We start from the raw sequence: 20,559 nt of genomic DNA on the forward strand, positions 1-20,559 counted from the left end.
CTCTCTCTCTCTCTCTCTCTCTCCCCTCCCTTCTCTCTCTCATAAATATTTTGAGTCCATAGATGAACAGTAACAGTAATGTAACCATTGTCTGTGCAGATGGGATAAACAAACACTGGTGGTGAAGGGTCTGCTCGGACACAGAACTGATGAGACAATCAACACAATTCACAACTGATAGCTCAACCCAGCTAAAATTCTCAGTAGCAACTGACACATTGTATGGGTATATAAATGTTTTCTTTTACAAACATTTTCAACTTATGTGTGTGCCTGCGTATGTCTGTGCCCCACGTGTGCCTGGTACCTGTGGAGTCAGAAGAGGGTAATGGATCACCTGGGGCTGGAAACACTTGTGAGACATTCTGTTGGTGCTAGGACTCGAACCTGGGTCCTCAAGCAGCAGCTTGTGATCTTAACACTGAGTATCTCTCCAGCCCCTTGGTTTTCTTTTTTTTTTCTTTTTAAAGAATTATTTATTTTATGTATATGAGTACCCTGTAGCTGACTTCAGACACATCAGAAGAGAGCATCAGATCTCATTACAGATGGTTGTGAGCCACCATGTGGTTGCTGAGAATTGAATTCAGGACCTTGGGAAGAGAAGTCAGTGCTCTTAACCACTGAGCCATCTCTCTAGTCCCATAGCCCCTTGGTTTTCAAAGTGATGATACCCATTTTGAATGGAGATTTATAGAATCTCTCCATGTGATCTGAGTTCCCTGTTCCACTAGCTAAGGGTGTTGAACTTTTTTTCTTTCTTTCATTAAATGTACTGGTCATTTGTGACTGGTTTGCTTGCCCATTTATTGACTGGGTTGTTTATTTTCCTCTTTTTTCCCCCTTTATATTCTAGACATGAGTCCCATCACTTGGATGTCTAGATTTTCTCTCGTTTTTTAGCTTGTCTCTTCACTCCAATTGTTTCTTTTGCTGTGCTGAAGCTTTTAAACTTCATGTAATTCCAGTTGTCAGTTGTTGTCCTATTTCCTGCCTTTTAGAATCCTTTACAGAAAGGAAATCCTCTGCCCAGGGCTGGGGCTGGAGCTCAGCTGTTGTCCAGGGTCATCCGCAGCTACAAAGATGGCTCAGCAGCTAATAGTACTTGCTGCTCTTGCAGAGGACCAGTATCATCTGGCTTATATCCTGAATAATACCAGCCCTAAGCAATCTGCTGCTCTTTTCTGGCCTCTTTGGGAATCTGCACACATGTTGTACACATATACACGCAAGCATACATGCATATACAGAAAGAAAGATAGAGAGACAGAGAGGGGCAGGGGATGGCTCAGTGCTTAAGGGCTTCTGATGACCTGGGTTTGATATTAAGACACATATTGTGGCTGGGCGGTGGTGGTTCATGCCTTTAATCCCTGGGAGGCAGGGGCAGGAAGATTTCTGAGTTTGAGACCAGCCTGGTCTACAGAGTGAGTTCTAGGAAAGCTAGGGATATACAGAGGAAACCCTGTCTCGAAAAAAAAAAAAAAAGGCACATATTGAAAAAGGAAAGAATTAGCTCCTACAAGTTGTCCTCTGATCTCTACAGGTGTGCTGTGGCATATGCACACACACACATATACACACACACAAATAAAATTTAATTTAAAAATTAGGGGCCTGGCGGTGGTGGCGCATGCCTTTAATTCCAGCACTCAGGAGGCAGAGGCAGGTGGGTCTCTGAGTTTGAGGCCAGCCTGGTCTACAGAGTGAGTTCCAGGACAGCCAGGGCTACACAGAGAAACCCTGTGTCAAAAACACAACCAAAACCAAAACCAAAACCAAAACCAATTCAAGATGGTTGTCAGCTCCATGGTGATGTCAAGTACAGCCTGAGATAACTAAGAAAGTTGGCAGGTGGGCTTAGCAGGTAACAGTGTTTGCTGTGTAGAATGCCGCTGCCTGAGTTTGATCCCTGGATACCACGATGAAAGGAGAGAAGACACTCCTGAACGTCGTCCTCTGACCTCCAACACCCAACAGAAACACAAAATAACAATGGAAAATATATAAGGTGGTGGTTTCTTTCCAGGTTAATGGATTAAGCTGCCGGAATACTATCTTAACTCTTTCTAGAGAAATAGCCCAGATGAGGGGTAGTGGAGAATCTGGGGAGGCCTGGTGGAAGGGCTGAACTGTGGGGGAGACACGTTTGAGGAGGGTGGGCAAAGCAAGGGCTTCATGTGAGGACTCCACACAATTCCAGGGTCAGAGTTTCTGTCATCCATCTGCTGCCTCTTCGGTTCACTCGGCCCCTGGCATGCTGTCCAAGGCTGTGTCCATGAGTGGTATCAATCTCCTCTTGGACTGCTCAGATCCAAATGGTGAGTCAAAGCAGGAGCAAGGAAATGGTGGCCCCTTTCCCCATCCATGTCACCAGCTGTCCCAATGGTGGCCCCTTTCCCCATCCATGTCACCAGCTGTCCCAGAGTTAGCTGTTTGGAGTTCAGACGACTGACACCATACACTCCTGGGGCTCAAGAGAGGGATCTTGTTTGTTTGTTTGTTTGTTTTTTGTTTTTGAGACAGGATTTCTCTGTGTAACCCTAGCTGTCCTAGAACTTGCTATATGTAGCAGGCTGTCCTTGAACACAGAGATCTGCCTGGCTCTGCCTCCACCACCCAGCTAACGTGAAGGATCTTATTCAAGACACCAGTATCTCTGAGACTGTCCTGCCAGTGGCAGAGGACACGGATAGAAGGGCTCCTTCCAGGCTTCCCCATCACTAGAGATGGAGGATGGTTACTTAACGTGTGCATCTCTGTCCTGAAGATGCCCTAAGTGGGGACTGGCAAGACTTTCTATGCTTAGTGGATAAAGGTGCCACAAAGTCTAACAAGTCAATCCCGGTGACCCCCATGGTAGGAGAGACACTCCTGATCTCCACGTCTGCCCTTCCCCTGACATGCACACAAATAACTGAATAAAGATTAAAAGACGGAGTATGGGGAGCTCAGTGCAGGAACCTCGGCCCTCTCCATTTACCAAAACAGGAACGAACCGTTCAGCTCCAGCTAGCTCTTCATTTTAGCTTGTTCTCAAATTGTTCAGCTGTGCTCTCCCCCAGACCCCGCCCTCTGTCCTTGCTCCCCAGTGGCTGCCCTCAGGAATGGCGTCACATGCACCTGCAGCCTGGGAACCTGATCCAGGTGGAGGGGGTTGGGAAGGCAGCCTTACGTGCCTTTGTCTAGCTTTTTTACTAGACACCTCTCTTTTCCTTGTATACCTTGCAGGTAACTCAACCCAGTCCCATGCCACAGACCTCAACAAATGGTGAGTTTGGGGGATTCTGAGCCCACAAAAGGCCTGGATGTAGGAGTGATGGGTGTGGGCTTTGTAGCCCTAAGACTCCCTGCTTCTTCAAACACTGCTGCCCCCCCCCCGCCCCCAAAGCTTCTGATGAGAGGCCATCTTCCTGCACAGAATCCTTTTGCTTCTGTTGTGCAGTAGCCCGAAGGGATGGGACAGAAAAGGAGTAGCCAAACTCCACGGAATCGGCCGAATGGCAGAGAGAGATTTGCTTGCTGTTGTCAGAGACATATGGGGGAGTTGGCCATTCTGCTGCTGGATGGACCGTGGCCACGGGTGGGCTTTGGATGGCAGATAACCGGCTGATGGGAAGTGATTCTAAGGAGAGCTATTTGAGGGCTGTGGAATTCTCAGCCGAGGGACAGGGCCTGAAATGGAGCTTAGAAATGGAGACGGATGCGGGACATTTCAATAACTATGCAAATAAGCATGCAAAATCAGCACCTGTTCATCTGGCTTGTGTGGCCAAAACCTTATTAGATTAGGGCAGCCCTCATACTCAGTGTGTCAGTGTGGGGCAAAACATGGGCCCTTTAAGAACCGGGCTCTGATTTGTGATCCTAAAATTCTCTAGCTGACACAACCTCCTGGCTCCAGTCAGGATTAGCTCATGGGATGGGCTGATGAAATCCCAGGAAATTCGGTTCTTTATTGGCTCTAGGCCCAGGGGCTTGTTTCCAAACAGCAAAGGGTCTACACAGGGCTCTTGTTCTGAGAGGGGGAAATGCCCCCGGAGGGACCTCTCTCCAACCACTCTGGATGGAGAACAGTTTGAGAGGGACTGGGCCCTCCCATCTTCAGCTGGGGAGGAAGCGGGAGACTGCCTTTATCTGGGAGGAGTCCGGAGCTTTCTCATAAACAGAGGGACCTGGAAAACTTGAGCATCCCGATCCAGAAGAGCTACAGAGGTGGGGATTATTTCCGGTCTCCTATCTCCATGGCATGGACACCTGCCACCCCTGTGGTCTATTTTCTTTTCCAGCTCCCCCTCCTTACCTCTTCCCTGTCTCTTTGCAGTGGTAAACAGCTGGAAGAGGGCTCGGGGACCTGGACAGGCTCCTCCCTGCGACGGACCTTCAGCTTCCTTTTGGGCATGACCGGCAGGGACAAGGTAGGAGTCAACCTGGGAAAGAGAGGCATAGAGCAGCTATTCTTCTTTTCCTCCCTGTCCCCTTCCCCAACACTCCTGTTAGAGACTCGGGAAGGGCTCTCATTGTAAGGGAATACATTATGTACCTTCAAAGCTCTGAGTGTCCCAGTAAATCAGCCTTGCTCTGTCCCCCCTTCTCTCCAGCTTAGCAGACAGCTGCTGCAGACAGCTGGAAGAGAGGAAAGGGCAGGAGCTGAGAAACAGCCTAGGGCGCCCTCATTTTAGGCCACCCATAGCTAAGAGGTGGGCAACAGAAATCTTGCCCATCGGACATAAGAATGATAATTACAGCAGAGCCTTTCCCTTATTCGTAGGGTGTTAAGAGTTTTCCAAGTGCTCTTTACACTCATAATTTTATGGGTGGATACAGCAACTGAAGGGTTGAAATAGGACCACAGGCAGAGTGGGAGCTGCGAGGTATGTGATTAGTGTAGCACATGTGTGGCCATGTGCCTTCGGATGCCAGGACATGAAGGTGTCCTGCTCTCTCCTCTGTCATTACCCCTTGGCTCTGGGAAGTAGGCAGCTTTGGCTGCAGCCTAAATCTTCATTTTCTTCATTTTCTTTCCTTCTTTCTTTCTTTTTATTGGTTTTTCGAGACAGGGTTTCTCTGCATAGCCTTGGCTGTCCTGGAACTCACTCTGTAGACCAGGCCAGCCTTGAACTCAAAAATCCGCCTGTCTCTGCCTCCCAAATGCTGGGATTGAAGGCATATGCCACCACTGCCCGGCTCTACTCCATTTTCTTTCTTTTTAGACTTTTTGCTGTTTTGAAACAGGGTCTCCCTCTGTGGCTCAGACTCCCCCGGAACTCGCTATGATGTAACCCAGCTAGCTTCAGCTGTGCCTTTGCTCCTGGCTCAGCCTCCAGAGTACTGAAAGTCTAGATTCTACCAATGAGAGACATCATGCTTGGCCTTATTATTCATTCATTTGCTTGTCTGTTTGTTGCTTTTTGAGATAGGGTTTCATATAGCCCAGGCTATATGAAATATGGAGTTGAAGATGACTTTGAACTCTTGATCCTTCTGTTTCTATCTCAAGTGCTAGGATTCCAGGCCTGCACCACCACAGCTAGCCATGGTGGCCCCCTCTCTCCTTCTCTCCCTCCCTTCTTCTCTCCCTCTTCCCTTCCTGATTTCCTCCTTTCCTTCCTGATTTCTTCCCTCCCTCTCTCTCTCCTTCCTTCCCTCCCTTCCTTCCCTTCTTTCCTCCCCCCCCCCCTTTCTTCTTCTGGCAGTGACTACCCAGACCTACAGCCTGGTTGACCATCCTGCCTCAAGCGTTTTGAGCACTGGGGCTGCAGGCTCCACTTACTACAGCACAATAAGCCACTCTCCTTTCCCTCTGGTGTGCATATGGTTTCCACCCTGAGGTTACCTCTGAGCATTGAGAAAAATCTGGAAGAGAAACCATCCTATCCGTCTGGCAGAATCATGGGGTCCCCCCCAGTCAGGTTGTTGCAAGTGCAAAGGCAAGACTCTACTGGAGGCAAGACTGAGGACAGGATTCCCTCCCTACAGGTGGGCAGGGAGGACAGGTAGAGGTGTAAGCAGGTCCATTGCTAGGACTCTTTCCAGAGAGGGACTTGAAGCTGATGGAGACATGTGGCATACACATCACAATCTTAAAACCCCTGGACTTGGGGGAGGCAGACAGGGTCAGGAATCAGACTGCTAGAAGACAAAGCAAGCAGGAAGCCCTTAGGATCTGAGTCTCCCTCCCCCAGGACACAGGCTCTGTCAGGCTGTCACATTGTATTTGCTCACCCTTGGCCTAGCAGCTCTGTAGGAGATTGAGTAACCTGAAGAAGGGGAACCTGGGTAGAGACTGGAGCATGGACAAGGAACAAGGAGAGCGAGTGTAGGTCAGCACATTGTCCTGCTCCACCAGGGTCTCTGGGACAGACTTCTCTGTATATCTCCATCTGTCTTCTCTATACCCTCACTGAATGTGTGTGCCTACATCATGCTCCTTTTCTCCCTATTCCCAGCTTGGGTACCAGTGCTGCACAGTGCTAGGGATGAAGAGGAGGAGGTAGCATGTTTCTCCCCGCTTGACTGGCATCCTATAGGTGGCCAAACACTTTCCTAGTGCTCATCTTGAACTTCTTAGAGTAGCTCCGACAGAGATAAGGGATGGTGATACATAATCGCCATTTCACAGACAAGATAACCTAGAGGCTGGGCTACTTAGAGGTGTAGCAATCATGTTAAGTGGCCGGTGCCTCTCTCAGGAAACCCCAAAGCCTTCCTCCATAAGCTCTTGCTAGGAGGCCACTGTGGTCATGTACACCCTAGATACCCCCAAGTCATGTCTGGGGCTCAAAAAGACCCAAACTAGCCCAGGCAGTGGTGGTGCATGCCTTTCTTTAATCCCAGCACTTGGGAGGCAGAGGCAGGCAGATTTCTGTGTTTGAGGCCAGCCTGGTCTACAGAGTGAGTTCCAGGTCAGCCAGGGCTACACAGAGAAACCCTGTTTTGAAAAACAAAAAACAAAACAAAACAAAACAACAACAACAAGGTCCAATTAATCAGAAGAAGGCCAATTTGTGGATTGTGGACTGTGTGTGCTTGGATCTAGACACCTAGGAACACTCTTGGTTGGCCCTTTGGAAACCAGACCCTTCCCCTCTAGCTGTCAATGGGAATGGTCCTTTTTTTTTTTTCCTTTCAAGTTGAATGAGCCAAAGAAAGCACTGGCTACTTTTAGATTCTGGCAGAGGTTTTTGGTTTTTTTTTTTTTATATATATACATATATAAAAACAACTTCTCAAAGATGTCACTGGTAGGATCAGAGGGGGGCTGTAATAAAAGGGTTTGGGGAAAGGGAGGACCCCCAGCAGAAAACGGTCATTGTTCCAGGTGCTACAGAAAACAGAAACTGAGTCAAGCTGAAGACAGTGCACTAAATACAGACAGCTCTAAAGGTTTGGTTTTCCAGAGCCGATGAGGGAGCGCTGAGTAGGTGGAACGGACAGCAAGCTGAGGTTGCGGGGAACACAGTAAGAGGCTGGAGGAGGTGGCCCTCTTCTCCCATAGACCTTCCACATGGGCTTTACATACTGACCAGACCTTCAGAGAGTCTGGGGGTAAACCTAGATTTACTGGTTACTCAGAGTTTGCCTTATAACAATTTCTGGTTCAAGCCTTAGAGAAGAGTGAGGTCCCAGCCCAGCAGAGGTCTCTAGCCCCCCAGCGATCAAACCAGGCAGCTGATTCTGACCTCTAGCTGACTGTTAGTACATTTCTCAGCTTTGGCTGGTCACTCAACGGGGGCAAGTCTGCAGACCCAGAGCCAGTAGGCACATGGGAGGTCCCGAGGCCTTTCCTAGGATTCCTTCAGAGAAAACAGAATCGGTTTGGGAAGATCATTTCTGCCTCATCTGGCTAGCCTGGACTGAACATTGTTTCCTTTTTCCTGGCCTTTACTATAAGGATCCTAACCAGGAGAATGGGTACAAAAGGTGAGGGAGTTACAAGGCAGGAGATAGGTCAGAGGAGCAGGGTGGGAGGGGAGCAGAGCCAGGGTGAGGAGCTGAGGAGCCCAACCAGCACAGCGGGTGGGCGAGGCAGCAACAGAGCCCAAATTAGAGGCTGAGGCTAAAATTGGCACTGTAAGAGTGCTGGGTTGGGCTGGAAACCTGCAGCCCTAACACCATCCTGTCCTGCTACTGAGCAGGCCAGTGACAGTGGCTGGGCCTCGTCTCCCTCTCTCTTTACCACACACTTTTTTGGGACTAGATTAGGCAGTACCCTAATTTTTGACAAAGCTTTGTCCCAGGGTGCTCTGGTTCTTACAGAGAAATGGGAGACCTTGAAAGGTGGAAATGAAGCAGACTAGAGAATTTCCCCAGTGGCAGGAAACTCAGGTTGACTCAAAGGGTCCAGAGAGATGAAAACCCACCCACACTCCTCAGCCAGCTCAAATGTTTCCTGACGGGGGCAAGTAGTTTCTAGTCTCCTGTGGCCGGAGAAAACTGGTGTCAGGACACAAGGAAGGATTTCCTCAGCTAGCCTCAGGAAAGGTGGAGACTTCTCACCTTTACTGCCAAAGCAATTGGCAGAGGTGGGGCTGAGAAGATGGTCAGAGTGTGGTCCACAAGGCCCAGAGGGGTGAGAAGCTTGCGCAGCCGGTGGGGGTGGGGCAGGGGGGGACGACCCTCTCCTGTGGATTCCTAGCCTTTGGGAAGAAGTCCCCATCTTCACTCTTGGGGGAGTAAAGCCTGGTAACGATGAAGCTTCTTAGTTCCCCTTTGATTCCCTCCTCCCTCTTGTCACACCAGTCTAACATTGTAAAAGCGGTCTGTGTACTCAAGCCTGTTTGATGGGCCCTTATGGCTAGGTCTTCCAGTTACTGATAAGGCGATAGGATCCTCTAACCTGAGGGTCTTTTTAAAGAGAGAAGAAGTTACCCGGAATGGGCGCCAGTGTTTTTCAAGGACAGCCGAGCTAAGAGGAGGTCGCTGAGGTCAGAGCGTGTCCCTAGGCGCTAAAGGGAAAAAGGATCCTCGAACCTGTCCCAAGGACCCCCTGTCCGGCAGGCTGCAGCGATTCTAACCCCAGCGTCCCGTCCGGTGCGCGGGTACCCCGCCCTGCCTCCGCTCCGCCTCTCCCCTTCCTGAGCCCGGGTGGGGGAGGAGACTAGGGTTTGAGGAACTGGCGCTGGGTGCAGGGGCGAGGGGACTCAGACTTCCTGTCCCCGAGGCCGACGCGTGCGGCCGGACCCCTCCCCCGCCGTTGCTGGACACCGGGCGCCGCCGCGTCCTCCCGCGGCTCACGCTGGATTATGTCTCGGATCGAATCCCTCACTCGCGCGCGGATCGACCGGAGCAAGGAGCAGGCAACCAAGGTGGGCTGGCTCTGCGACCGGGCGCCCTGCCGACCTCTGGGCCTCCGCCCCGCGCCCCGCGTGCCCCCCCCCCGCCCGCTCTGGGGCGCCCGAGTCCGCGCGCAGCGGCCGGACAGGGTGGGTGGGGCTGCGAGCGCGTGGGGAGGGGGCTGGAGGACCGCAACGTGACCCGCGTCTCCAGCACCCGCGCAGCTTCCGTGCGGGGATCTAGGAGAGCTGAGCTGGGTCACCAGTGGTTCGGCGGGACCGAGTGTTTTGGGCCGCTCGGAAGAAAGTTGCTCTGGTAAGGGAGCGAGCGGGAAAGGGGGGCGAGCGTGTCGGGTTCCTGGGGACGACGCTCTTGGGCACCCCTTTCCGCACACCCGTTCCGGGGGTTGCTCGCGGCCGTGCCCCCTAGCGCGGGTTCGGTCGTTCCCCCTTTGTCCCAATCGTCGGATGGAGGGGGCCGGAGGGGGTGTTTTCCAAGCTCCCTCCCCCACCTTCCCGCCCCTCCAAGACAAAAGTCAGCTCCTCCTCTTCTTGCGGATGGACTTTCCAGCTGTGATTCAGTTCTTGCCTGGGGTGGGCGGGTGGCTGGGGTCAGGACAGCAAGCGGCCGCCCATTTTCCCCCGCCAGGCCAAGCCTCAGGTGAAGCGAGCTGCCTTTGTGTAGCTGGGATGCCTTCTCTCATCCTGAGCGACTCTGTGCCAGGAACCCGGAGTAGTTCCCTCCCCTTATCTGTTCCATCAGCTTCCAGGCTCCTGGTTCTCCTGTCCCCACTCCCCTCGGCCGTATTTCGATTATCGCCTCGGGTTGGGGGCCCTTCACCTGTCATCTGGAGTCTGGCTGTGTAATTATCAGCACATTCTGCAATACGACCTCTCCAGCACGCCTTTACAAGTGTCCTTTTTTCCCCCTGTCTTTGTATTCAGACGCACTCCCAAATGCCTTGACTTTCCTCACCTCAGCTCACAGGAAGTGGTGAAGCGGAGGACTTGTAGATGAATAAGTGAAGCCGGGGAGGGGGGTTGCGGGGGGGGTGCTGATTCAGGCAGACGGCGCCTCCCTGGACCTCAGGACACTCACATTATTAAGGCTCTCTCGGAAAGCAAAGGCAGGGAGGCCTTTAATCTTAATCCCCGTCCTTAGCCAGAGCGTAATGACCCTCCCGCAGCCAGCCAACCAAGCAGATCATTTTCAGGCTGGAAAGCCACTCTGCGAATGGAAAGCTGCCCTCTTCCTTCCTTCAGGTTCCCCGTTCTAGCTACTTGTTTTACTGCTACACCGGGAGAAGGTCGGTGGGGGTGGGGAGCCCGAGGCTCTCTCAGCTTGAGGCTTTTTGTAGGGTTTCGGGATGGGAGTCTGCTCACCGGAAGAAAGCTAGCAGGACTCTGAGCAGCTCCAGGGTGAGGTGACTGAGTGTGAACTGTGGGGTGGCAGACAGGCTCTCAACAAACCCTAGCGACAGGCCAGGCCCCAGCTCCCAGAGTCTGTTTATTTTTTCAACCGTTTGAGCGAGACCCTGGAGTAAAGCCAGGGTGGGTGGGGGGAACTTTTTGAAAGCACGGAAATTTGGTTCCACCCTAAAAAGGAAAGCCACTGGGGGGGGGGGTGCAGGGGGCAGACCTGTGGGGCTGGACGAAGACATCCTCAGGGGGCCTTTCTCTCCAGACACCTGACATCTCATCCCCTGTTTTTCGTTTTTCTTTTTCCATAACACGGTACCTGGAAATCCAGAAGCCTGGCTTTTTTATCTTGTGACTAGCTAGCTAGCTATGGAGGAGAGGGCATCTGGGAATCTGACTGGTCTCCCAGAGACCAGTGAGTGGTTCTGAGAGGGCAGAGAGACCATAGGGAGGAGGGAGGTTGTCAGTTTAAGCTGGTCGGAAGGGGAGGGACACCTCCGGAAAGCTGTGGTTACCGACTTGGTTCTTAGCCACCAACCCTGGATCTCCCTCTTCCCCGTCCCCGAGCACACCAGCTGTCTCCTTTCTTTTTATACTGTGGTGGGAAGTCGAGGGGCCCACTGGAAATGAGATTATTTGAGGAACGTGGTCTTCCCGCTACCTACGAGGGAGGGAGAAGGGTCAGCAGAGAGATCCGCTGCCCTCCCCCACCTCTTTCCTTACTCTCAGATATCTTCTCAGAAAGAAGAATTCAAGTGTAACCTGCCCCTTTCTCCTTCTCCGGCATAGGCTCTCTCCTTCCGCCCTCCACGCTTCCCTTTTCTCTGCATTGTTTCTGCTCTTCCAGGCTGTCTTCTGTTCTCCGCCCCCTCAGTTCTCTCTGCCCTACTTCCTACCTCCTCAAGCCTCAAAGCTGCTCTTTCCATCTTTAGGCCCCCTTATCTCCCCACCCTGCTTTCCTAAGCCCTAACCGTCTTGGCCCACAGAACAAAGCAGGAGCACCATGGGTCTTCCTAAACCCCGTGTGTGTTGGGGAGCAGAGAGAGCAGGCTGCCTTTGTTCTGAGTACCAGAGAGGTGGTTGGCTTTGTTTGCAGGGCCAGGAGGGCAGGGCTGGGGGAGCCCTGGAGGGAAAGAAGAATCCTGATAGTTTGGGAGACTGTAGGAGTTGCGTCCTCTAGGAAGCTGAAGTCTGGAGGCCATCCAAAGGGCTCCTAGGGATCATGGGCGTTCAGGAAAGCACTGGGTGGGGAGAAAGATGCAAAGCTGGGCATAGGGAGCCTAAGCCTTAGAGAGGTCACCTAGGGACGACAAGACAGTTGAGGAGCACCTAAGAACACCCAGGCGCACCAGAGGAGGCGAAGAAGGGTCTGGGTTTCTGCTACTGGAATTGTGACCTTCAATCAGGGAGGGCACAGATCAAACTGTGATTCCCATGTGTGAGTGTTTCTTGTATTGGGGGTGTGTCTCTCCGTCAGAGATGCTCAGGGGTAGGTACCCTTTGAAAATTCGTGCTTACCAAGCTCAGTGGACATAAGGAAGTAGTTCTCATTTCAAAGTTCAGCCTCTGTGTTGATGTAGGCTTTGAGTGCATCGGTCGCGGTTTCTGGAGCTGGTAGAGAAATGGCTGAGAAGTGCTGGCTAGACCCTTCTGGGTTTGTTTGTGTCTCCTTAGGGAGGTGGGGGTAGGGCTGCAGGCGGCAGCTACCCCCTCCCAACTCAGCTGGCCTGCCTTGTGCCAGGAGGGCAGGGAGTCTGGCACAGCTATTGTTTGCCTGTACAAATGCCCGTCTGTCTGCGTTTTTCTTGCCTTCTCCCTCTTGGCCCGACAGGTGTGGCTGGGTGGGGAGCAGGCTGGGGTCCAGGGTAACTGGGTCTCAGAGTCTCTATCTAGCTGGATTTTATTGCCTATGGCTTAAAGTGCCCTTTTCCCCCCAAATCCTCAGGATGCTGCCCATTCCTGTGCCCTGTGGCTTAGCATCCTTCATTAAGCAGAGGTTCTCTAAGTGCCTTTGTGTATTCTGTGATGGCCTTCTCTTTTGTTTCTGGCTGTGGCTTTAGTGTCTGCATTTGGCTACCCTCTCTCAGCTTCCAGTCTCTCATTTCCTTCCCTGGAGTGTCTGAAGGAGCAGGGCCTCCCACAGAGCATCCAAAGTCCTCCTCCTGGACTCGAATCAGGAATCTTCTCTCTCTCTTCGGTTCTCCAGGCTCATAGATTTTCCCCTTGTGGAATTGAAACCAAGTTTGCAAGCTCTGCACTGCCCTTCCCCTTCACAACCAGTGACCCTGTGTCTCAGCTGTCCAGGGCGGAGCCACAGGCTTTTAGTCCCAGTGGTCTCCCTCAAGAGTCTGAAGGAAGAGGCTGAGGCCAGTCTCTCACAATCAGTGGTGATTGTGAATACCACATAGTTCTCCCAGAGGCCTTGGTATGGAGAGAGGAGGGCAGTGAGAACTGGGAGAGCGGCCCTGACTCACCCTGAGGAGCCCTGGAAGCCAGAGCCTAGGTTTGCCTTTCTATGAATCATTGTTTTTTTCTCTTAGCCTAGGGCACAAGATGGGGAGAACTTGTCTCCCCACAGTGGCCAAGATTTGGTGTGAGAATGGAAGGAAGTTTTGAGTTGACATTCTGACCCCCAAGGGGAGGTCTCAGTCTTAGGGAGTAGCAGATCGGGCTTGGGAGTGCTCCAGGAGGAGGGAAAGGAAGGACTAGAAAGGGGACAGAAGTTGCTATGGTTCTCACAGGCAGTAAAGGGTGTTCCCAGAGCAGGGGTGCTATAGGAGACCCTGTCTTTCTTCTTCCTCCTCTTCTTGCTCCTCCTCCTCCTCCTTTTAAGATTTATTTATTTAATTTATGTATGTGAGTATAATGTCACCCTCTTCAGACACACCAGAAGAGGGCATCAGATCCCATTACTGATGGTTGTGAGCCACCATGTTTCTGGGAACTGAACTCAGGGCCTTCGGAAGAGCAGTCAGTGCTCTTGACTGCTGAGCCATCTCTCCAGGCCCTTTCCTTTCTTTTTTACATCCCTCTCCCAACACAAATTGGGTGCCTGCTGTACATGAGTGAGGCTTTTGGGTCTCGGGATGAAAGTTGGCCTTCAACTCCTGATTCTTCTGCCCCTTCCCCAAAGTCCTAGCGCTACACGATGCCGAAATACCCAAGCCTGTTCAGTTTGAAATTCAGTTAACCCCACAGGTAACATTAGCCTGGATAATGTCCATGAGCAGGGAAGACTTCCTGGGTCTGTGAAGAAGAAGCAGGAGGACATCAGAGGGTTGGGTCAAGCAGAAAGGGCCCTGAGCCCTGAGTGGGTGGATGTTTGGACTGAGGAATGACAGGTCTTTCTTGCCTCTGTGGTGCTAGGATTAAATGCAGTGTTTCATATATATTAGACCCTTGAACCCTGAGCAACATCCCCTGCCCTTTTTAGACATTTTCTTTTAAGATAGTGTCTTGCTAAGTGGCCCAGGTTGGCTTTGAACTGACCACCCTCCTCCCTCAGCGTTCCCAGTATCTGGGCTTCTTGGTGTGTACATTGCTCCTTCTCCTGGACATACTGTGGTATGGAGGAGATGAAGAGCTACTCTGCTTGCTGTGTGTAAACGGGAGACAGTGAATCAATCCACCAGCACCCCCACCCCCCCACCCCCCAGTAAGCAGTTCCCATGTTTTTCCATTCTCCTGGGGCGGGCTCAATACAGCCATCTCTGGGACAATAGTGCTAGGTCGTGCCAGGGCCGCTCGCCGCTGGCCAGTGCCTGTGCTGGGATGTGCTGTTGCTGCTGTGGCTGCTGCCCTCTGCTTGCCCACCTAGAGCAGGGGTCACTTGGAGAGAGGGTGAGTGTTGGTAGGTGGAAGGCAAGGACCAGAGCAGCTGGGGTCTGTATGGGCAGTGGTGCAAGGAGGCAAAGGGCTATTTAGAGTCCTTTCTGGCCCTGGTCCGTTGGCCACTCCCAGCAGAATTGTCCAGGCAGGTAGTACAGAGAGCTGTGTGGTAAGAACCTGTCTCAGCTTCAGAATGTGTCTGTAAGCACACTGTTCTTTCTGGAGTGGCCCTTGCCAGGCGCCTTTTTCTGGTGACTGCTATTCTCCTTTTACTTGCTTGTTTGTTTTTTAATTAAATTTGTCATAAATATTCATACTTTAGATTGGTGTCCCAGAGAAACGTGGGAGGGCAGAGAGGTGAAGAGAGAGAGAGAAAGCATGTGGCAAGGGATATTTAGGCTTGGCCTTTGAAGTCCAAGGAGGTGAATTTGAGGTGACTTTGATCTAAAAACAATTAAAGAGCTGTACTTTCCCACAAGGCAGCTAGAATGCGGAGCAATGGGAGACTTTTCTAGCAATTCAGGTAGGTAGGAGCCACTAGAGCAAGGGATGCTGAAGTGGCCCATACTAGAGTCTGAAGGAGGAGTGTCCCTCAGAGGAGGAGCCAGGCACAGGGACAGGGAGGGAGGGAGGACCATCGGTTAGAGAAGTAGATGCATGGCTGAGAGAAAGAGTGTAAGGCATGGAGGAGGAGTGTGCCAAGAGCAGAGGACAGGAGAGAAGCAAAGATGAGGAGAGAAGAGGGCAGGCCGGATAAAGAGAGGAGCCCTGGCCTGGGGTGCACGCCTGCAAGTCCTGTACTTTGGTGGCTGAGGCAGGAGGATCACCTTTAGTTCAAGGCTAGACAGAGCTACATAGTGAGACCCTGACTCAAAACAAAATAAAACAAAAAGTTACCAAACGAAACCCCAACAGTGCAGTAGGGGAGAAAGGAAAAAAACGTATGGTGGAGATGGGAAGGCATGAGGAGGGGACATGAGGAGGTGATCTCCATCATCCTCAGGCCACCCCAGGGCACTGGGCTCTCTCACCCTTGGAGCCACCTCAAGGCCCAGGATTCTGTGGTCCCTTGCTCTCTGGCCACCCCAAGGCCCAGGGCACTGGGTCCATTGCTCTCAGGCCACCTCAAGGCCCAGGGCTCTGTGCTCTGTTGCTCTTTTGCCCCTGGACTGTTGACTCAGCACCTTTATGCTTCCCTTTTTCCCATCCTCCCCCTGACTGCCAGTGTGGTTAGTGGTGTAGGCAGGACTGCTTATCTAGGCCCAGGCTGAACGGTTTTTCACTGAATTGTGACTTTCTGTCCTAGGGTCTGAGCCAATGTCCTCAACTTGGGGCTCCTACTCTCAGCCTCAGCCACCTGCATGGTGTCCTTGTTCCCTAACATTTTTTTTTTCTTCTTTGAGACAAGGTTTCTCTGTGTAGCCTTGGCTGTCCTGGAACTCACTGTGTAGACCAGGCTGCCTTTGAAGTCTGAGATATGCCCGACTCTGCCACCCAAGTGCTAGGTTTAAAGTCGAGCTTCACTCCTGCCTGGCCTGTCCTCTAACATCTTTACTTAATTAGTTAATTACTTTAGATACAGGATCTCACTCTGACTGGCTTGGAATTTGCTCAGAGATCTGCATGCCTCTTCTCCCGAGTGCTGGGATTAAGGGCATGCCCCACTGTACCATTTATCCTGCCCTTTCTGATTTATTGGGTCCTCTCCATGGTTTGGATGTGGGTGTCAGTTCTGTTCTTCTGCCGTGTGGGGCCTAGGGATTGACCTGGGGTCATCGAGTGCCTTTGCTTTTCTTTTAAGCTCTCTTCTAACCTGTTTGTTTTGGGTTTTGTTTTGTTTTGTTTTGATGGTCATGGTGATGGTGTTTTGCGATAGGACCTCATATCACTATATAGTCAAGGAGGTCCTTCAACTCTCAAGCTTCCTGCCTCTACTTCTTCAGTGCTGTTTGTACATGAGTATGTTGTTGTTGTTGTTTTGAGATAGTTGTTCTACAGTCCAGGTTTGCTGCAATAGTCTTAGTCTTCCTGTCTTAGCTCCCAAGTGCAGGAGTTAACAGGCATGGGCTACTGCAGCCAATGTTGTCTTTTCACCTTTTCTGGCTCTTGGAGCTTGGGGAAGAACAGCAAAGAAGTCAAGGACTCTTACAGAAGCTGGAGGAGGTAGGGGGTTAAAGGCAAAGGTAAACATACCTCAGGGGGCAAGAATGTACTCAAGAGTACTACAATTCCAGCGCTGTTGTGTTCAAGGGTATTCTTGGGTACCTGAACTCCTACCTCCTCCCCCCCCACCCCCCCCCCCCACACGCAGAGCTAGTGAGGAATCTTTTGGGCTTTGAGTATAAGTAGAAGAGTTAGAGGGTTGGGGTCCTGACCTCTGAGTTGATGTGTCTGAAGAGGCATCCTGCCCCCCCAAGCCAATCTAATAAGGGGATCTCCTGCTTTGCCATCCCTGCTCCCCCATGACTGCTTTGAAGACAGCAGCTCCAACACCCGTTGTCATGGTTATGAGAGGAGCTAACTCCCATAGATTGGAAAGCGCTGGTGAGCTGGCACCCTCTGCTTCACTGGTCCTCCCCTCTCTCTGCGCATCTTCCCCCAGCACAGAGAAAGCATACAGCAGCCCGGGGGCGAGCAGAGCTAAGGCTGGAAGGTGGAGTGAGGACGCAGAGCTTTAGAGCTAGGGAGATGAGTGGGAACAGGAGGCAGCCCAGTCGCCGGGGTCAGGTAGGTCAAAGGCCTAGCAGCCTCAGGGACTGACGGCCCAGGGCCTGGTCATCCCTGGACAGCCATTTCGGACACCAGTGCATAGCGACTTATGCTTCAGCAATTGGTGTCACTCCAGCCTCTCTCTAGGCAGGCATTTCTCCCATGCCTCTGCTTTTGTCCTGTTTCTCTGGACACCAGGTACCTGGCTGGGTATCTTCTAGCCTCACTTCTGTCTCTCGACCTTTCCACAGACCCGGGAAAAGGAGAAGATGAAGGAAGCCAAAGATGCCCGCTATACCAACGGCCACCTCTTCACCACCATCTCGGTCTCCGGCATGACTATGTGCTATGCCTGCAACAAGAGCATCACGGCTAAGGAAGCCCTCATTTGTCCCAGTAAGTTTTTGGTCCCAAAGGTGACCTAGCCTCGGTTGCCATCAACCCTGTTTCTTCCATCCGTCTGTCCCTTCCACCCTGGATCCTTAAAGGGACTCTATTTTTTGGATCCCAGCTGAGCTCAAGAGTCATGCTCAGGTGCTTGGTCTCCTGCTGCCCTTGCCCACACTGGATGGTGGCTATTGGAATGTGGCGTAAGCTGGTTGGTCTCTTGGGTGTGGGGTGACAGAGGCTGTTGTTACTCTCCATGCAGCTGTCACTGGCTTGGGTATCCCCCTCGCTCCCCGAACAGCTGCTGACAGTTCGGAGAACTGCCTGGAGAATGAGCAGGAATGTGTGTTATAAAGCAGGGTGGGAGAGGAGTAGGGAACGGAGGGAAGCTGCCAGCCCTGCAGCTGCCTCTGCCTGTCTCCCTGGACAGCTTAGACTTGAGGATCCCTTGCTCCTGCCTTTCTGTTGTGAGTGGAACAGAAGTCTGCTGATTCAAGGACAGGCTGGGATTATCTACTTCTGTAAAGAAATTCAGCAGAGACCTGAATGATGGAGGGAAGGGCTCAAAAGGCCTAATCTTGCCCATGTCTAACCTTATCCTGTCCCAGGAAGGAGACAGGAATTCCGACCTCCTTAGGATACCAGTGCAGAGGGCTCCAGCTCCGCCCTGCCCCACCCCCACCCCCCATGCCTTCCTCTGAGTAGATGAGAGTGTTGTAGCTTGATGCTGACCAGCACAACTCCACTCTAGCCTCCTAATCCCTTTGGGATGTTGAAAAGGAACCTCAGAAAGAGAAAGAACCAGAGGGGCCTGCCCCCCCTACTTCTTTACCACTTGATCTAGAGCCAAAAGGATGAGGAGGTAACCCCAATCTAGATCCCTCTAGAGACCTGGCAAAATACTCAATCCGGAAGCGTGTTGCCAGGGGAACTGGGGAGGTGGGTAGCACTATTTTGAGAGCAGGTGAAAAGCGGAGGCTTGATCCAGAGACACTAGGTGTTGTGGGTAGGAGAAGGGAGCTCCAGGGGGTGGGCACTGCCACAGCCAGGCTTCCGTCGGCCCCTTCTGCCTCACCCTGTGCGCCTTGTATTTGTGGAAGTGAGCATGGTGTTGGGCATTGTCTGCCTGAGTTAGCAGAGTTTCCTGTGGTGTTTGGGGGGAGGGGGTGAGGGAGCTGTAGAGCTGAGGGCATGTCAGGAAGGGAACAGCCATGGTCCTGAGTGCAGGCTCAGCTACTCTTTTTTTTCCTTTCCTACTTCATGGAGAGGTGGGGTGGGGGATGGGGGAGAAGCAGATGGAGTGTGGGAGCTGTAGTTTGCCTTACTGGGGAACAGAACTTCCCAGGCCCACAGGAGAAAAGGCCCCCAGAATGGAGTTAAGGCAAGAGGCTGCCAAGATGGGAAAGGGAAGGGCCACTGGTCCAGGCTTTGAAGCACTAAGCAGAAGCCACTAGCATATACGCACGTGGAAGAGTGTGGCTTTTGGATCTGACTGAGCACATCTAAGTTTAGCTGGGTGACCTAGGTAAACAAGCGGCATTCAGAGCAGAGTCTTCATCTGCGAAATGAGCATTTTTTTTTTTTTTTTTGGTTTTTCGAGACAGGGTTTCTCTGTGTAGCCCTGGCTGTCCTGGAACTCACTCTGTAGACCAGGCTGGCCTCAAACTCAGAAATCCGCCTGCCTCTGCCTCCCAAGTGCTGGGATTATTTATAGGTGTGCGAAATGAGCATTTTTGAGTGGAGCTTTTCTCAGGGACCAAGGTGCATTCTGGCTCTCTGTCAACTTCTGGCCTTGGGAATCCCCATGGTCATCTGCAGTGTCATCTCCTTTGTGCTTTCTGCCCTTCCCAAGCAGCAAACACCTTTCTTCCCTGTGGTCCTCCAGGCCATAGGATTTCCCACCCTTCTAGAGATCATCCATACCAGACCCCTCTCACTTCAACTCCTGCTGGAAGGAAGAGGGAGGTGGGGGAGGGGTTGACATGTGAGAATGACCAACAACTCTGGGATGCTAGGAGAGTGTCTGCAGGCTATATGGCCCGGGGAAGTTGGGTGTTTACATGTGGGTGTGTCACCCCCTGTGCCACCCCAGCCCTCCCTTCACCCTCTCTACCCCACCCTCCCAGCATGTAACGTGACCATCCACAACCGCTGTAAAGACACCCTGGCCAACTGTACCAAGGTCAAACAGAAGGTGAGATGGCAGGGTGGGCAGAGGGCTTGCGGGGAGGGCAGTGCCATACCTGCGGGCCTTTCCACTCATTCCTCACCCTATGTCCCTCTCCTTGACATGGGGTACCCCAGACCCTCGGCCTATGGAAACGCAGTCCTGCCACACTAGTTTACCCATCCTGCTGCTCTTAACTGCAGGGTCAGCTTTCTCTCAAGAGGGCAGCTGCCAGATCCTGGCTTGTCCTGGGTTTGTGGCGGGGTAGCCTTTGGGTGACTGTTGTTCTTGGTGTCTCTCTTTGGCCCTGTGTCTCACAGCAACAGAAAGCTGCACTGTTGAGGAACAACACAGCCCTGCAGTCCGTCTCTCTACGAAGTAAGAGTGAGTAATAGGGAAAGTCAGTCTCACAGGACCACCAAGCTGCTGAGCCCATGGCTCTGCTGCCCCCCTGAGGTCACACCCAGATACACAACTCCTTTTAAATGGAAGTGCCTTGGGCAGGAGTGCCATTAGGGATGGCCCTTACTCTTGGGCTTGGTATCTAGACAGGCTAGTCCACACAGGGAAGAGGGAGGAGGATGGCAGGTTACTTGAGCCTTGTCGCATCCTGTTATGATAGCCATTTATCTATACTTCGTTGGGGGATTGACTGTCCACTGTCAGTTCAGAAAAAGCATGGTGCCCAGGTTCCTTCTCACCAGCTTGGATCACTGCAGACTTGGATCTTAATTTCCGGCCTTCAGTTTGCTTATAGGCTTGTGGGGGGGGGGG

The 20,559-nt window shown here is 52.1% G+C and overlaps 1 protein-coding gene and 1 long non-coding RNA gene across 12 annotated transcripts in view; one reads left to right on the forward strand and one right to left on the reverse strand.

The window, feature by feature from the left end:
- Positions 1-9,140, reverse strand: part of LOC116093138 — a 23,373-nt gene extending 14,233 nt beyond the window's left edge. The window contains exons 1-3 of one of the 3 annotated variants that reach the window (XR_004119637.1): positions 8,974-9,140; positions 4,544-4,626; positions 4,304-4,430 (exon numbers count right to left, since the gene is read on the reverse strand). This is a non-coding gene — a long non-coding RNA (uncharacterized LOC116093138). Of the gene's footprint in view, positions 1-4,303; positions 4,431-4,543; positions 4,627-8,839 lie in introns of all 3 variants that reach the window. The other 2 variants (XR_004119636.1, XR_004119635.1) reach the window with 2 other exon arrangements.
- Positions 1-20,559, forward strand: part of Arhgef2 (Rho/Rac guanine nucleotide exchange factor 2) — a 42,058-nt gene that overhangs the window by 6,113 nt on the left and 15,386 nt on the right. For 2 of the 9 annotated variants that reach the window (XM_031374405.1, XM_031374407.1), the window contains exons 3-8: positions 2,204-2,321; positions 3,232-3,271; positions 4,325-4,418; positions 17,483-17,627; positions 19,745-19,812; positions 20,106-20,169. In XM_031374405.1, coding sequence (XP_031230265.1) covers positions 2,204-2,321; positions 3,232-3,271; positions 4,325-4,418; positions 17,483-17,627; positions 19,745-19,812; positions 20,106-20,169 — 529 coding nt within the window. Of the gene's footprint in view, positions 1-2,203; positions 2,322-3,231; positions 3,272-3,971; positions 4,216-4,324; positions 4,419-7,369; positions 7,462-9,097; positions 9,592-17,482; positions 17,628-19,744; positions 19,813-20,105; positions 20,170-20,559 lie in introns of those variants that run through there. The other 7 variants (XM_031374406.1, XM_031374410.1, XM_031374409.1 and 4 more) reach the window with 7 other exon arrangements.

Source organism: Mastomys coucha, unplaced genomic scaffold (assembly GCF_008632895.1).
Source record: "Mastomys coucha isolate ucsf_1 unplaced genomic scaffold, UCSF_Mcou_1 pScaffold16, whole genome shotgun sequence".
In the NCBI taxonomy this organism is placed as follows: Eukaryota; Metazoa; Chordata; class Mammalia; order Rodentia; family Muridae; genus Mastomys; species Mastomys coucha.